The sequence below is a fragment of the Pholis gunnellus genome (genome assembly GCF_910591455.1).
Source record: "Pholis gunnellus genome assembly, chromosome: 6".
Classification (NCBI taxonomy): domain Eukaryota; kingdom Metazoa; phylum Chordata; class Actinopteri; order Perciformes; family Pholidae; genus Pholis; species Pholis gunnellus.
In genome coordinates, this window is record NC_136532.1 from 11,852,360 (window position 1) to 11,869,542 (window position 17,183).

General features: G+C 42.2%; 2 protein-coding genes across 2 annotated transcripts; one reads left to right on the forward strand and one right to left on the reverse strand.

Annotated features, from left to right (window-relative positions):
• Positions 1-2,636: 2,636 nt before the first annotated feature.
• cmklr1 (chemokine-like receptor 1) lies at positions 2,637-4,989 on the reverse strand. The gene is made up of 2 exons (XM_079160601.1): positions 4,946-4,989; positions 2,637-4,815 (listed from the first exon to the last, which is right to left on the reverse strand). The coding sequence occupies exon 2, from the start codon at positions 4,793-4,795 to the stop codon at positions 3,761-3,763; it is 1,035 nt and encodes a 344-aa protein (XP_079016727.1). The 5' UTR covers positions 4,796-4,815; positions 4,946-4,989; the 3' UTR covers positions 2,637-3,760.
• Positions 4,990-11,552: 6,563 nt separating this feature from the next.
• LOC306696976 (kelch-like protein 10) lies at positions 11,553-16,162 on the forward strand (the record flags this gene model as incomplete). The annotated part of the gene is made up of 5 exons (XM_079160713.1): positions 11,553-11,647; positions 13,368-13,851; positions 14,665-15,282; positions 15,484-15,633; positions 15,791-16,162. The coding sequence occupies 5 exons, from the start codon at positions 11,553-11,555 to the stop codon at positions 16,160-16,162; spliced, it is 1,719 nt and encodes a 572-aa protein (XP_079016839.1).
• Positions 16,163-17,183: the final 1,021 nt, after the last annotated feature.

A 17,183-nucleotide genomic window follows, 5' to 3' on the forward strand; every position in this document is an offset into this window, starting at 1 on the left:
AAGCACTCCTTATCCTGCTCTATGCACATGTGCTGTGTGGGCATGAGCCCATGCCTTAACATGAAGAAGGTACAATGGCTGTGAGAGGCTCATCTGACTGTGCTGGGTGATCTGTTGCCAGTGAAGAAACATGTGACCCAAAATATACATGGGCTTATTTTTTTTGCAAAAGAGAAATATGAGAAAAGAAAACACTAAAATGTATGAATCTTCTGCTGCTATCACAGTTCCAGAATAATACTATTTTATACATGAGAACTTTGAGACGTTGAGCCCTTGGTCAGAGGGGGAAATGCAATATGCAGGCTATAACTACCTGATGATGATAAGGTGTGTTTCCAAGTTTTTGTAAGTTATTCAACTTACTGGAAGTAAGAAGAATCTCGTTTTCAATGATGAAGAGGTAAAGAACTCAGCTCCTCGTATTCAAGATGATGAATAATCCCTCTTGAAGGCACTGACTCAAGGAGAGAAGAGGATTTATCTCAACAGCATTTATTTATCTCTGTGCAGTGCACATGTCGAACTAATTTGGTTGTGAATATGTTTTCTTAACACTGGACTCGATGCAGAAATCCAAAAAGCACTTCGCTGTGCAACACTCGCCCCAAAGATCACGGAGAAATTAGGCGTTACACTTGTGTTTTAGATCGGAGTTAACCGTTAGCAGTAGTGATCAGAATAGATATATTTTACGACAGTTACTGTATTCATTAATAGAAACTGTTTTTGTTTTATTGCTTTGTTGTAAGAGGAGCTATGAAACGGTTAAAGCTGGTGATCATTTTACTCCTCATAATTTAAAAAACAATCTCCACAAATGTGTGAAAAATTCTGCTCAAATTCTAAGCAGCACGTCTTATAACGGTACTCAGTGTGCTATGCCATATGCTAAAAAAATAAACAAATATATAAATAAATAAAATGCTGGTGACTGAGAGCCAGGCAACATTAACTGACTTCCATTTTCAGAATGATATAAATATATTTTTATAGTAATTGCCGACACATGGATAACATTTGTATTGCAACAAGAAAATGGGGAGAAGTTGTTTCTATTTTTAAACACATGCTTTAAACTTTATTGGCTCTCGCTTTCATTGACAAGCCGGCACTTTCTGAGCATAGGTGTCACAAATGAATGTATTTTCTATGGAATGAATGTAATGTGATTAGGCCCAATAAATGAGTGCATAAAATGATGTGCTATGGTCGACTGTCATTTCTGAAGAAACGTTGGCATTCAGATGACTACTAAAAAAGTGATTGTGTTTCTAAAAATCTGAGAAAATGTGTTATACAAGGATCTCACTACAGTCTCTCCATTATTCGGTAGTACTTAGTGTACTTAATATACCCTAACATATATAAATATATTAGTCAAAGTAAAGTTATTACTATGCATGCAGTGGTTTTATGGTCCAGTGTCCACATCACGGACCTCCTGTATAACACAGATAAGGTTAACCAGCGTCACATTTTAATGGAATATGATATATACAGTAAATCTACCATGTCCACTATTGTAGTTTAGCCTGTTAGCATGCTCACATCTTCCAATTAGCACTAAACAAAGTACAGCTGAGGCTCATGGGAATGTCCTTTGCTTTGCAGGCATTTGAGTGTGAACCAAAGTACTGCTGCTGGCACTAGATGATCCAACCTGAGGGGGACATGAATATCAGTACAAACATGGAAAACCATCTGATGGTCGTTGAGAAGTTTCAGTCTGGACCGAGTGGTGGACGGAGCGAGCGACAGACTGAACTGCATTGCCATCCACAGAGCCGTCATGTGGCTAAAAAGATGTCCGAATCTGTAGCAACTAACAGATTAGTTTTTTTAAAAAAGACATCTTTGGCGAACATGTTAGCACGCAGCTGCCCATATAACACTCCAGCAGATACGGAGCAACACTGTCATTTATTTTCTGACCACCTCACAAACTCAAGTCCAGGATTCACTCTCCCTTCAGCTTCCTTTCTGTCTCTACCTACATGCTGCACGTGGTCCAATTGTTACAATAAAACTTTGAATAACAAAGCTTAAAAAAAAAAAGGTAAGCTCTGCCCAAGTGTCATTGTAGTTCACTGCCTGTGACTCAAGTAACCTCTGCAGTCTGGGTCTTCCTCCTGCTTTCTGCCATTTCAACATGAAGAAAATTATTGTGGTTCTTATTCCTTCTATATTGTAGGAAGTGAGACTACTTCTGTTCAAAAGGTTCACCGTTCACAGCACGTGAATCTTTTCTTTTTGTGCATTTTAACCCTTCAGGGGAAGAATCACTTTGACCCTTGAGATTTTGAACAACTTTTTTTGTCTAACACAAGATTAACTCATATTGCTCTTTCAGTTTTCAAAGGTCTTGGAAAAAATGCAGCAGTCACACTACTCGTAATGAGCGGGGTGATGTCTGCATTTGTTATTTCAAGTGAAGCACCAGTGAAATGCTGATGCTTGTTGGCACTTTTTGACTTCAAATAAATCAAACTTAATTCAACTTGACTCTCAAATTAAAGCTCCCTGTGCCATAGCTTTCCAAAGTCATCTGATCATGATCATACTGTGGATATATTATAAATGAATACATTTTGCTTCAATAATGAGAAATTAAAACATCAAAGAGCTGATTTTTATAGTTACAGCTTTATTAAAAAAATGTATTGCACAAATCACATTCACTGAACAGTTGTCATACATGAAATAACAAAGATTAAAGTCCATCCAACACGCTGTTTTTGTCACCTGCTAATAAAAGCTGGGTGTGCGGTATTTCTAAGATTCATGAGAACGAACTACACTGCACATATCTCAGTCCTCCACCCATTTCTGCACTGTATCTGGGTCAGTCTGACACAACATACAGTAATGCTGCAACACAAAAACATTGCGTACTGTGGTGTCGTAAATAAAACCCCGAAACATCCCTTTTTGGACAGTTGAGGTTTTATCTGCCAGAAAAAGAAATCTGCTAGAAATCAATTCTTTGGCTTTGTTCCTTCAGCGAGTGTTTCTTCGTGATCTTCTTGTTTGTGTCCAATATGCGTGGCCTGGTGCTTCATATTTTAGTTCAGGTCAAATCTACAAACTGATGAGGAACTATTTCCTGCAAAAAGACTGAAGCCTCTTCCACCAAAAATGCAAAAAAGAGATTATTTCCTTTTGTACACATTTTCTTTGGTCTCACTAATCAAGATAAATGTAATAAAATTGATTCATGGGCATGCAAGAGCTCTGAAAGACTCACAAATGTTATCTGCAATTAGTAATCTACTGCCACCATTTGTGATAAAGAAATACACGCAAATTGGTTGTGAAAGGAGCCCACTGAATGATCCTTTGGCATAATATAATTTCAAACAATGCTTAATATAATGATGGTACTTGTATTATCAGAAAGTATCCCTGGTATTTTACAGTCTGTATTTGACAACAATAAATTCCTCGACGTGTTGCAGTTGAAACTGCTCTGAAAACATTCCTTCTGCTGCATGTGATTGATGTCACCCATGCAGTGCACAGTGAGTAAAGTACATATTTAGATATTGGCTCAAGCTCTCAGATTCTTCCACTACATAACGTGTTGTGAGCCTGGGTCGGCAAACCGCTTTCTCCATGCTGGCCAACAGCAGAACAGTGCAATAAAAATGCTTATTACTGTGAATCTATACATATTTGACATCTTGTGTTAGTTAATTGCATTTCAGAAAAACAGTATGTTCGATGTCACGCCGGTGCCCTGAGTGACACAGTTTGGGTTCTAGATGTGTGTGGAAGCTCTGCCATCCATGGAGCTGGACCTCGACAGGTATCGGCTGGTGGTGCGGCCTTCCTCTGCCATGGCGTTCTCCATCTTTGAGAGCACGGAGCTCCTGAACTTCTGCTTGAAGTCGTTGCCCATGAAAACATACAACACCGGGTTGAGGAAGCTGTTCGCTGCGGCCATCAGAGTGCCTACTTTGAGTCCGGCGACCAAAATGCTGTGATCGTACTTTTGCTGGTCGAGCTCGAGCAGGACGGACACGTGGTAGGGCAGCCAGCAGATGAAGAAAGCAGCGACGAGTGCAGACATGACTTTGAAGGGTTTAGAGGATTTCATCATCCTGTTGCTTCGCAGTTTGAGGATGATGATGGAGTAGCAGACGATGATGACAACGAAAGGGACGACAAACCCTGCGAGGAAGCGGCTCACTGCAACCACCTTGTGACCGTGTTGGTATAATGTATAATTGTTGTAACAAACGGTTCTGCCCATGTGTGTGTGAACCTCCCGGAAGATGACAGAGGGAACGCTCATTCCGATGGCGAGAAACCAGCAAATGAAAACGACGACGGACGCCTTTTTGACAGTGCGATGGTTCTGAGCCCAAACTGGAAACATGACCGACACGCAGCGGTCGATGCTGATGACGACCAGGAGGAAGATGCTGCTGAACATGTTGAGGAACATGACGGAGGAGGCGAATTTGCACATGAAGCGGCCGAAGATCCACTCCTCCATCGCCATGTTGGTGATGCTGAACGGGAGGAAGGCGCAGAAGACGAAGTCGGAGATGGCGAGGCTCATGTACCAGGTGGTGTTGACGGTCTTCTTCATCTTGAAGCCAGAAATCCACATGACCAGAGCGTTTCCACAGAAGCCCAGCAGAAAGATGACCACACTGACCACGAGCAAAATCACACACAAAACTTCCTTCATGCACATCGATTTGTGCTGGAAAACTGCCTCCTCACGTGGAGTGGAGCTATCATAACTGTAGTTATAGTCCGGATAATCATATCCTGACAAATCCATTTTGGCGTTTTAAGAGATTTCTGCGAAAAATTAAAAAGGAAAACATTTAAAACGACCAGCATTTCATCACATTTAACATAATTTTACAACAGAGCTTATTAGATGGAAATGTTTTTTAATCAAAATCATTTTATAACAACGCCGTCGTACCTGAAGCACAGACCTTCCACTGCTGCTGACTTGATGGTGTCCAGAGGTTTGTGTCAAAAGAGCGGTGTCGTTTCCTCTAGACGTGTTAGAAACACCACAACCCATCTGCAATCAGCTGACTGGATGTGTTGCAACACTTCCATACCATGAATACTTTCAGTACTGCATTTTTAAAAAGGACTTAAAAAGGACAAATTGTATAACATTTGTTTTTGTGGCTGAGAAAGCTCTTTGCATCAAATAAATTATATTAAACCCCTATTTAACCATAATACATAAACATGATTGTGTTATTAAAAAGTATTCTGTCGTTTGTCTTACTGTTGTTGGTAAGTAAATTCTGTTAATAATTTATTTAACCTTTACACTAGGTTCTTCTTCTGGTTCGTGGAAAAGAGAAGCTTCTTAATGAACACATTAAAATACTTCCCTCTTAGTTTTAGCTGATGGGTCTAATGATTCCATTTCCTCTGCCAGATGCATGGTGTTGGCCAGATGTAACTGTGCAGGGCAGTCAGAGGGGGACGGCATGTAACGGCTACAGCATTCATTAAACCATGAAGCATTTTCTCAGGCAATGAACACGCCGATTTCAATTTGATATTTCAGCCCCAGCTTTTGATGCAGCTGTTTCTAATAACACAACACGAAATGCAACAGCTGTTGTAAATCCAGGCCTCAGAACATCGCTGCCACCGTTAATGACTGAGTCAGCGCTCCATGTTGCCCTGCTTCACAGAGTGATGATTATCGAGGCAGATGCATCCGCAGCAGCAGCGAGATGAAGAACCGCAGATGGCAAAGTTACTCAATTTGAAAGACGTTATAATGGGTGAGGAGGACAGTGATGTGCTCATACATTACCCTTGAGTCCTGATTTCACCTGAAACTCCCGCATTTCTAGAAAATAAACTGATTAGGTTTAATGGGATGAGGAGTCGCAATCAGAGATGGAAATTTTGACACTTTTATCAGCCATATTAGTGGATGGAGACCGGTGATCTCACATGATTTACAGCAACCTGAGCAGAGGTAACGAGAAACATTACATTTTTTTTTTTTTTTTTTTTTTAAATTTGGAAAAATTTGCAGTAAACAGTAAACATGTACTTTAACTTATATTTCCATTGTTTTGTAGCTTTTTTGTTGACATATACAAACAAACAACAAACCTGTCCCACCTAGAACAGAAAAGTAAATAAGTAAAAAAGGTCACTTCATTTCGCAGTGCCTGACGTCATTATTTATATGTTCATAAACACACACATATACATCGTACATCTGTATGTAGACACGCCTACATCACTCTACAAAGTAAATATACAATCAACACATCGTACAAGCACAAAATGCCTAAAAAATCAAAAGACAACAGGATTGGCCAGTAAGTAGAAACCAGAGTGCCCGAATTATTACTTGTCCAACATAAAGAGAGTTAAATAAAAATAAAACCAGTTGTCTATTCTGCGCCACATGATTAAGGGTCTAGGCCAAAAAATACTGCTAGGGGGTATCAGGCATGGTTTTGAGTTTCCCCAAGTATGTCAGAACCGGGTCCCAGGTGGAGAAGAATTTGTTCCTTGACCCCCTAAGTGAGTATTTTATTTTCTCTAATTGTATGAATTGCATCAGGTCACTAAACCACATAGACTCCTTAGGTGGATTTGTTGATTTCCAATGCAACAATATTCTTCTACGAGCAAGAAGTGTTGTAAACGCCATGATGTTTTTATGTCTTTTTCTTATTGTAGAGTGTTGTCTATCTGTGACACCAAATATAGCTGATGCTGCATTGGGTTGACAATCAATATTAAGAGCCTCAGATAGTGTTTTAAAGATCACAGACCAGTAAGATGCCAGAGCTGGGCATGACCAAAACATGTGAGTTAAGTCGGCAGGGGTATTATGACATCTGTTACAACTAGCTGCTGAATCAGGGTACATTTTAGCTCATCTTGCTTTTGAGAAATGAGCTCGATGAGAACTTTAAACTGTATTATGTTAAGTTTTGCACATGAGGAACTTTCATTCACTCTTTGTAAAGCACAGTTCCACAGTTCCACATGTCTTCTTCTTCTATGTTACTCAGCTCGCCTTCCCAGTCCGCCCTTATCTTCGCCAGGGTTACGTTTTTAAGAGAGGCTATACAGTCATGTATTCTTGAAATTAACCTTTTTGAGTCAAATAGGAATTCTAGCATATCATCTAAGCCTGACACTGAAGAGATGTTTGGAAAGTTAGGGTCATGACACTTAAGGAAGTGACAGGTTTGGAGATATCGAAATAAACTTAAGGAGAAACATTTAATAACAATTTATGTGACTTTGACAACTGTTGTTCTAAAGTTGACTTTGTTGAAATTAGAAGGGCAATTTAGGGCAGTTTACTCCTCTAAGAGATGTATTACCTTGTTCTAAAAAGAATTGCTTGGGAAGCTAACAAAGCAGTTTAATGTTCAGTGGAGAAAAACATTAAACACATTTATTGTGTTTCTTTCACTTGATTATGATGAACGTGCAAATTTCCCATGTTCTGGAAACAAGCTTGCGTGTGTAAATCCGGAGCCACGTGCAGCTCTCTGGTAAATTAGGAAACATTTAATTGCGTACTGCATGCCCACCTGACCTATTTAGATGCATTTCAGCAAAATCCCTTTCACTGCAGAGGACGCACAGACCTGCTGGTGCCCTGCTGATTAGATTTCCTGATAAAGGCTGAGGTTATAAATAATCAAAACGCACAATCACCATGTATAGTCTTTCTCTGGGAAATGCACTGCTAAGCTTAGCGAGGAAATGCAATTTATGCTTCATATTTCAGAAGACGCTTAAAACTTTGATAAAAGAACTACGGGGTATTTCACGACCTACTTCTCAAAATACAGTGAAGAGTCATTTAGATTTGGTCGAGTGTTTTAAGGAGAATTTACTGCACTGCGAGTGCTGCTGGTTTCAAAACTATTATTCTGGAGGTTTAGTAGCGTGTATAAAGCAATTCATAATGGCATTACATCTACAAGTATCCTTGGTCCACAGAGAGCTTTTTGTTTCTAAGCTGAATGCATGACAGTGACACCCAGGGTTCAGCAGGGAGGCACGGTAAAAATAAAGAGGCCATCCTTCAACAGATGACATCGATTCAAGCATCCTTTGAGAAACCGGAGCTATGCTGCACTCTGACTTCTCTTTAGAGCAGAGACGCTGAGAAGAAACTCCCCTCTTAGGATGAATAAAGCACTAAAATACCGTTATTTTTTTTTTAATTATCTTTAATTAGATTTGTTTTCAGTATTCCTGCAGAGTTCTAGAGTAAACAGGGAATGAGCTCGTCACACCAGGCGACAATGTACTGGAAGAATCACAATATAAGTGATACACATTTGATTCCTTTGTCCTGGAGAGATGTCTTGTCTGTGCTAACACATGCAGATCTTTACAGTCCAAACACACGGTTACATCCAAAGCTCAAGCAGATCCCTCTGGTATAGGTGTGTGTCATTACAGGAACTGTTGTAAAACAGAACAAGTATCTTTATGTTTCTTTTCTCATCTTTGAACAATTACAGTGCTGTATAAAATGAAACAGAGCTGTTGTGCCTAACTTTTACCTTTAATTTTGATTACACTGTTTTGCAAAGTCAATTGGTTCTCCAGTTAAAAAACAAACAATTTCCCTCCTTCACCCTTTTATACTATTACTTGAAGATTGTTCTACTTCCCCTAAAAATATGAATGGTACTAAGGATTGTCATTTTGTGTTGTGTGTAAATCTTCTGGAACAGGGATTGAATGAGTTACATCTTTTAAACTAGAAAGGTGCCCTCAGTGGTGTGTCTGCAACAACCACCGCTGTAGTGTTTGATTAACTACAACCCAGAATTGTCTATTGCTGTTTTATTAGCTGAGTGCCAAACACACCGTCCAAAACAATAAAACTGAGCAAATCATTTTCCCCCTCTGCGTCTTTCCTGTGGCCCCTACCGTCCGGGGGCCGGTTTAGAGTAGTGAGTCAACAGTCAGTCAACGGTGGTATCAAACAGGCAATAAACGGTGTTATGAGAAAATGTGAGTCACACTGCCGCCACGAAAGGTCCTTGAGCATGCAGCTATAAATGAGCACCGAAAATATTATGCAGTGGTATGCAAGATTAGCCATAGACAGACAAAGATGCGCGCGCACACACACACACACACACACACACTCTCACACACGCCTCCTGGCAGAGATAATAAAAGTTCATAAATATACACTGCAATTAGAAGATTTTTCATTAAGTCACTGTAATTAATGCCTCTCATGTTTTGAGTCATGCATGGTTCTTCCTGAAAAAAATCTTTGAGTGTATGTTTTCAGGCTTTCAGCTGATGATGCTTTCATTGAGCAATCCGGACATTACTCACTGACATTTTGACAGGACATACGTACATATGGCTGATGTGGGAACAAACTGCTGATGTTCTCTCTCCACAGTAAGCCACAACTGGAAGTTTCTTCCATGAAATGTAAATGAGACAAGTGAGTTGATCAATAGTCCTCAATACAGAACCATGGTTCTACCTGACTGTTTGTGATCCGTTTTCATACAGAATATAAATTAATTATTTCCTGATCTTTCAGCGTCAAATAATAAAAAAAAAAACTTGGCTTTAAACATTTTCAGGAAACAGAAGCAATATTTCTATAACCTCTGACATGATGAATGTGAATCTGTGGTTTCCATGTCATCCCTGTGGTCACAATAGTTCTTGCACTAATTCTCTTCCTCATCTCCACCGATGACTGTACACAGGTCACGCACTGCATTACTCATCTAAAGGCTGATGATTTTATGCTTTAAATCATTTGTCCTCAAGCTTGACAGCCACCGCATATACAACAATGACAGCATGTATCCTCATTTATGAAAAATTCCTGTGTGAATATATTTCTTTTCCCCCCAATTTTAAAACCCAGCAACAAGCACACAAATGTATTCCTGTAATCACAAACGGTCTCCCCGTGGTCCCCTGCAGTTTGATGGAGGGTACGGTATCAGCTTCCACTCCTGCCAGCCAGTGCGCCATTTGAATTGTATTTTACAGTAACTTGAGTATTATCGCTGCATTAATGCAGCCCATTGAAACCCATTATATAGATTAGAGTGTAGCACAGATGCACCAGTCAACAGTATAAATCTGCTTACCTAAAATCCACCTCCACAATGCAGATTAAAGTGGACTGAGTCTTTGAGACACAACATCAGAAATAGATAGTAATCGCGTTGAAATGATCCGTGGAACAAAGCGCTGTTATCAACCTCAGGAAGTGACTTCATGCGTCTGAACTCATACGCCAGTTATTATTAGAACCACAATCTTTGCAGTATTTCTGCATGAGTCAAAAGCTACAAAGTGCATATTTTAATGTGTAAAGCAGTTGGGCTGAAACAGACATTTCTGCTCTTCATAGCACAGAGAATGTGACAGAGAAATAAGAAACTCTTCTCTGAGTCTGTCTCTGATGTGCTGAACCTTTCACAACCGTTCGGTTACACCAGGAGCAGCGATGAGCAACGGTCAAGATTTATTTGCATACAAATGTTATTGCACTCATGTCTGACTGACTGACCCAGTGGGTCTGTCATCAACACAGCTGCCAGTAGGCAGGTCAATCACCAGATCCCAGTTCACTATTGACCACAGAATTATTGATTATTGATTGATAGGCGCCTCAGCCTCCACAGCTTTGCTATGAAGCTTTGGCAACACAAAAAGCCGTTAGCAATAGCAGGACCATTTATAGCCTACCACTATAGCCTACCACTTCATCCTTGATCACTTTGAGGAGGTGGTTTCTTCCGAAGAGTTCCCGCAGCTCTCCGTGCAGCAACTCGCCGTGCAGCAACTCGCCGACATCCACCCGGCAAGACGTAAAACATAAAATAAGGAAATAAATATTTCTTGTGCATTGAACTGCTGTTCCTCCAGAGATTTTCTTTTAGCTTTTCAGTTTGTGCAACTTCTAAGTTGTATGTTCTGTGAGGGGGGTGCTGTGTCCCACCTGCAGACACACACACGGGTTGATCCAGAGTGCACCACTGCAACAATATCGCCTTAATACGACAAATACGAATTGTTGTGTTTTGCGCGTTCAGGTTTTCACATCGGCCACCGTATTTCTCCTACTCGCTTGGCACAGCTTGAAAAAGTTTAGCTGGTTGCATCCTTCATCCTCCCCGCTAGATGCCGGCAAATCAAAGGGGATTAAATGAGACTTTTCTGACAGTGACCAGAAGGAAATAGACCCTTTGATGTCAAAGTGAAAACATCTCTACAAAGTTATTTAAATTACTGTAATCCTACAAGACTCTAATCAATTGCTTCTTCTTTTTTTCTCGCTGTTTTTGTGTTGGCTTTACTCAATCTTGACATTTTGTCTTTAGAGATAGCTGCTGCAAGATCATTTAAAGCGCAAAATTCAAACAATTAATAATGTAGGTCGCATAATTAATGAAATAACACAATCACCAGAATGTTCATTTTCATGAATAATATTTATTCTCTCGCTTTTGTATGGGCACCAGTATTGAAACACTTTCCAACATCAGACCTTTTTGTCGGAGAAGGGCATGGACGAAGCTCCTCTGAAGGCCCAGGTCAGCTGCTGGGACGGGTGGGAGCAGTTAAAGGAGACGCTCGAACCCCGGGAGACGATGAGCGTCCTGTTGGACAGAGCAGTCGCTGGACCGATGGACACGGATAGATTTCCTGGACCACCTGAAAGTAGAACAAGCAGTGCTTTACAACAGTGTTTATTCTCATCGATCAATACTCTCAAGAGAGAGTAATGATACCTTTGGGCTGAAAAATAGATTAACTTTGTTATTGCTTGAAAAACGGTATCATTATGTGATAAGTACATTGTCATGTTTGACATAAAAGTAAATTGACACGGTTTAGAGTGTGGGTTATATGCAAAACATAGCAACATTTATAATGTTTTTGCCACTTTGGTGAAACATCACTGTCAGATTGATGTAGGCTACATGTAAAACGCAAAGAGAAAACTAAGTTACAGCAATAAATACTGCATAACTTTATGCTTGTATGTCAATCGTATGGTCTACAGCAGGGGTGTCAAACATACGGCCCGCGGGCCGGATCCGGCCCGCCACGTCATTTTATGTGGCCCGCGAATCCGCCAGCAAAAAAAAAAAATTTAAAAGTCGGACAATTTACAAATATCCGTTGTATCGCGCACGGCGGAGCTCCTCCCCGATCCGCACGCGCCGCGCACACCTCCACCAGCGTATGTGGCAGCAGGCGCCCCCCCCCCCCCCCCCCCCCCCCCCCACCGAAGACGAAGGAGCACCCCCCCCCCCCGGCCCTTTGGGGGCAACCATGATGCTGATGTGGCCCCAGAGCGACAATGAGTTTGACACCCCTGGTCTACAGGTTGAATTGGAGGATGTAAGTTCATCAGTGATGTCATAGGAATCCATTCTAGAATGGAATCCTGGACCTAGAATTCTAGCACCCCATCATGATGTGTGTTCACTTTCTCTCTCTTGACTCAAAAGACCTGTTGAGACACCTTGAGACAAGTCATCGACCATAAAACTCTCATACTCAGAAAATCAAGATGAGCGACTGGGACAAATTTTCACATATGTCAAGCTCAGTGTTTAATTATCTCCGTCTGGAGGGAGAACTTTGCGACGCAGTCATCAAAGTCGAGGACGTAACATTTGAAATCCATAGGGTCATCCTGTGTAGATGCAGCCCGTACTTCCTGTGAGTTGGCGATCTGATATATATATATATGGGGGGGGGGCTTGTGAATGTATATCCATCAAATGAGCAGAAAGTAATAGTTAATGATCTAAAGTCTGAGAGACTAATCCCGATATGTGATGAATTACATACGTTCATGGATCATTAGTGATAAAAACAAGTTTAACTTAGAGAAGAAGATATAATGTATCGGCTACAATAGTCTCAGGTCCAAAGTAATGTGCTTTTAAGCAGATTCGTATTGATTGGTAGCATTGAGTAGTTTGTGTGTTCAGAAAAGTGACTAAATTAATTTAATGCAACAAAAAAAAAGTAATTGCACACACTTGACATGGTTAATTCGATGAATTGTAGATGGTGGTGAAACAGCTCCAGAGAGATCACAGAAAGAATACAAAAATAGCATACAAAATGTAATATTACATATTTGTGACATTTGTTTGACAGTGACATTGTTCCTGCTAGTTACACTCTGAATGATGTCCGGCGGTTTACGTATTGTACAAATTCCCTTGAATGCAAAATGGTGTAATATGTTGATTTTGTGAATGCTTACTTAAAAACGTTATCATTGTTATCAATGAGACGATGAGAATGAAAATCTGAAGTCTGTTTCCAATCCTCTGCTGTGTGTTCATTCTGACCCGCAGCGCTCTCTGGAGTCGCTGGTCACCTCCAGACAAAAAGGTCTTCCACATACCCGGCCTGTCTCCGGACATGATGCAGCTCATCATTGAGTTTGCGTACACCGGCTTGGTCTCCGTGACGGAGGAAAACGTGCAGGAGCTGCTGATGGCAGCCGATCAGTTCAACGTCATGGGCGTGGTGCAAACTTGCTGCGACTTCCTGGGCGAGCAGCTCTGCCCAAACAACTGCATCGGCATCTTTCAGGTCACCGACACCTGCTTGTCCCCCGAGCTGCGGCTCAAGGCCTACCACTTCATCCTTGATCACTTTGAGGAGGTGGTTTCGTCCGAAGAGTTCCCGCAGCTCTCCGTGCAGCAACTCGCCGACATCCTCGGTAGAGACGACCTCAATGTGAGCAAAGAGAGCGCGGCGTTCAAGGCCATCCTTCGCTGGATCGACCACGAACCAGAAGAGCGAGAAGCACACATCGCAGTGCTCTTGTCTAAGGTATGTTAACCTTCTGTCACCAGATTTAGTTTAGACTTGCATCTTCAGCATTTGGCTGATGGTGTTATCCTAAATTGCAGCGACGATCAATTAAACCACCTTGGTCAAATTAAAGTCAGAACCAAGACCAAGTCTAGTTTAGGGTGCTTTCATTAAGTTTGTGTTCAGACAGAAGTCACATGGACTGCCAGGTAGTTTTTTTTGGGGGGCGACTCACATCCTGTATCATCAGCACTATATGGACCAACATGGGAAAATGAGATTCCAAAGACTTTTTGTTTAAAAGGACAACGTCGGGCTTCCCACAACAAATTCAAACCGCACCAGTTGTTAAGTCCGCATCAGCGTTCGATTGACAGCTTTGTCACTGGCCAAAACTGAAATAAACACGCAAACGCACCACAAGTTCGTTTGAATCACACCATAAGAGGTTAAGAGTGAAAGCACTCGAAGTTCAGGAGGCCGAAATCGCTGTTAAAGAGTTAAAGTGAGTACAATATTTATGTCTTTAGTAGGAACAAATGGGCTTGGTGCCACAGTCAGTCAGAGAAAGCCTGAGTATTGAGAGGCCGACTAACACATAGTTGGTCTGGAGATTTTAAAGAAATGTATTGACGATAACGAAAATATAGAATGTCACCAGTCTAAAAGGGTTAAAAAATGGAATTTGAGTTTTGAATATTTAAGTGTAAAAATGTGAATATTAGTCACAGTTAAAATGATTATAGAAAAGCAACAGAGGTCTGGGCACTGGACTCGAGTACAGTCTATTGAGTTCAAATGAAAGATTGTGTCCTGTTTTTCTCTGTGTAGGTAAGACTGCTGTTGACGAGTACGGACTACGTGAGGTTCAACGTGATGTCCAATGAGCTGGTGAAAAACAACACGGAGTGCCTGCACATGGTCAGGGCAGTCATCGAAACCCTAAGTAGCACCATGAGGTTCAGACCCTCTCTGTCGCATCTCTGCAACCCTCTCGCCCGCCCTCGCCTGCCTAACGCCATCCTGTTGGCCTTTGGGGGCTGGAGCGGCGTCGATCCAACTAACAGCATCGAGTCGTACGACGTCAGCGTCGACCGCTGGATGCAGGTGGCAGACCAACTCGAGGGACCTCGCGCCTACCACGGCACCGCCGTCCTCAACGGGAACATCTACTGCATCGGCGGCTACAACAGGGTCGAGCATTTCAACAGCGTGCGCAGGTTCGACGTGGGCACGCGCACCTGGCACGAGGCGGCACCCATGTACCACCGCCGATGCTACGTGAGCGTCACTGTGCTGGGCGAGTGCATCTACGCCCTGGGAGGTTTTGACGGGGACTCACGACTCAGCACCGCAGAGCGCTACAGGCCCGAGACCAACCAGTGGAGCCTCATCCCGTCGATGCACGAGCAAAGGAGCGACGCCAGCAGCACGACGCTCCACAACAAGGTGGGTGAAGTGAACTAGAGCATTTCAAGAGTAACAGTACGATGGTGACGGGAACAATTTAAAACGAGACTGCGATGTTGTAAAAATAACCAAATTATAAGTTCAAGTTCAAGGTACGCAATTAGTGTTTCTGTTTGAGGCTGTGTTGAAGTAACCGGCCAGAGAGTAGTGTCAGACTAAAGGTCCTCCGATTCTCCCCAGGTTTACATTTGTGGCGGTTTCAATGGGCACGACTGCCTGCAAACGGCTGAATTTTACAGCCCAGAGACCGACCAGTGGACAATGATCAGCCAAATGACCTGCCAGCGCAGTGGAATTAGCATCGTTACATATGCAGACCATGTCTACGCAGTAAGTATGAAACACTGACACGCTAACTGTGTGACGTATGTAGAGATTTGATCAGCGGTTGTTTTTAGACTCAGATGAGCGTTCTCTTTTGACGAAGAATTTGGTTAAATCTCATTTCAAACGTCTCACCCTTCGTTTTCACTTTTCCTCCCAAAAGGTTGGCGGCTTTGATGGCTCCGTTCGTCTATCCAGCGCAGAGGTCTACAACCCTGAGAGCGACACCTGGCAACAAGTGTCCCATATGTTGACTCCCCGCAGCAACTTCGGTGTCGAAGTGCTCAACGACCGGCTCTATGTTGTTGGCGGCTTCAACGGCATCAGCACTTGCAGTAACGTCGAGTACTACGACGCAACGACTGACGAGTGGACGGAGGCTTGTCACATGGATATTTCCCGCAGTGCCGTGAGCTGCTGTGTGCTGTCTGGGCTCCGCAACATGGACGAGTACGTTTTCCCCCGTGACTCCCTGTCGGTTTTCAGTGTGGACGACGCATCTGTGGACACTGAAGACTCTGAGGAAGACTCCTGAACAGTGCCGTGTGCCATCATCCACCCGGCAAGACGTAAAACATAAAATAAGGAAATAAATATTTCTTGTGCATTGAACTGCTGTTCCTCCAGAGATTTTCTTTTAACTTTTCAGTTTGTGCAACTTCTAAGTTGTATGTTCTGTGAGGGGGGTGCTGTGTCCCATCTGCAGACACACACACACGGGTTAATCCAGAGATGTAACACAAAGATGTATACAAAATATGAACTGCACAAAACACAGTAAAGCAAAAGAGAGCTGCATTCATAGTTATGGCACAACCTCCTCACTCACTCACTCACACACACACACACACACACACACACACACATACACATACACACAACCAATTGCCTGTTGATATTACAACCATCACAGGTCCAACTTCTCCGTTCCTCCATTCTCAATGTAGAATATAGTCCACTCAGTCACAGTGCTCTCCTCGGAGTTTTAAAACATTTTGGAGCTGAATGAGTCTCTGAAGTCACATCAGGGTTTTACGGTCACAAACAACAGCGAGGCCTCACACTCCCCACTGAACATAATAGTACTACAGTGAACGCCAACGCAGAGGTCCCCTGAATGAGCCACCATGAGCATTTTTGGCATATTAGCATGTTATTTAACACACAACGCACACCTGTTGGTGCAGTAACATCGTAGGTGTTTAGCGCGGTCGGCGGGTGATGTGTTAAATCATTGATTAGTTACAGCCCAAGGGCGGCCAACTGTCAATCATTGACTGTGAGACTCCCACATTAACACTTTTATATCTTCTCGTATCACATGTCCATTTCCTCACGCAATGAAAAACAAACATAACTGGCGGCGGGCAAGGGGGCTGTCGTTTGGTCAAGTGGATGTTGATGCGCGCCTAATTGTGCTATTACGGTACCGGTACTTGGAACCCAAAAAGGACAAAGACAGACCTGTATTTCTGCAACAATTTCTCACATATTATATACTTTTTTTAAATAGATAATGAAAGGGAAAATCTCTTTCGAATATATTGCAACACATG

Coding starts and splice junctions, on each gene's coding strand:
- cmklr1 (XM_079160601.1), bottom strand. CDS start 4,795: ATGGATTTGTCAGGATATGATTATCCGGACTATAACTACAGTTATGAT.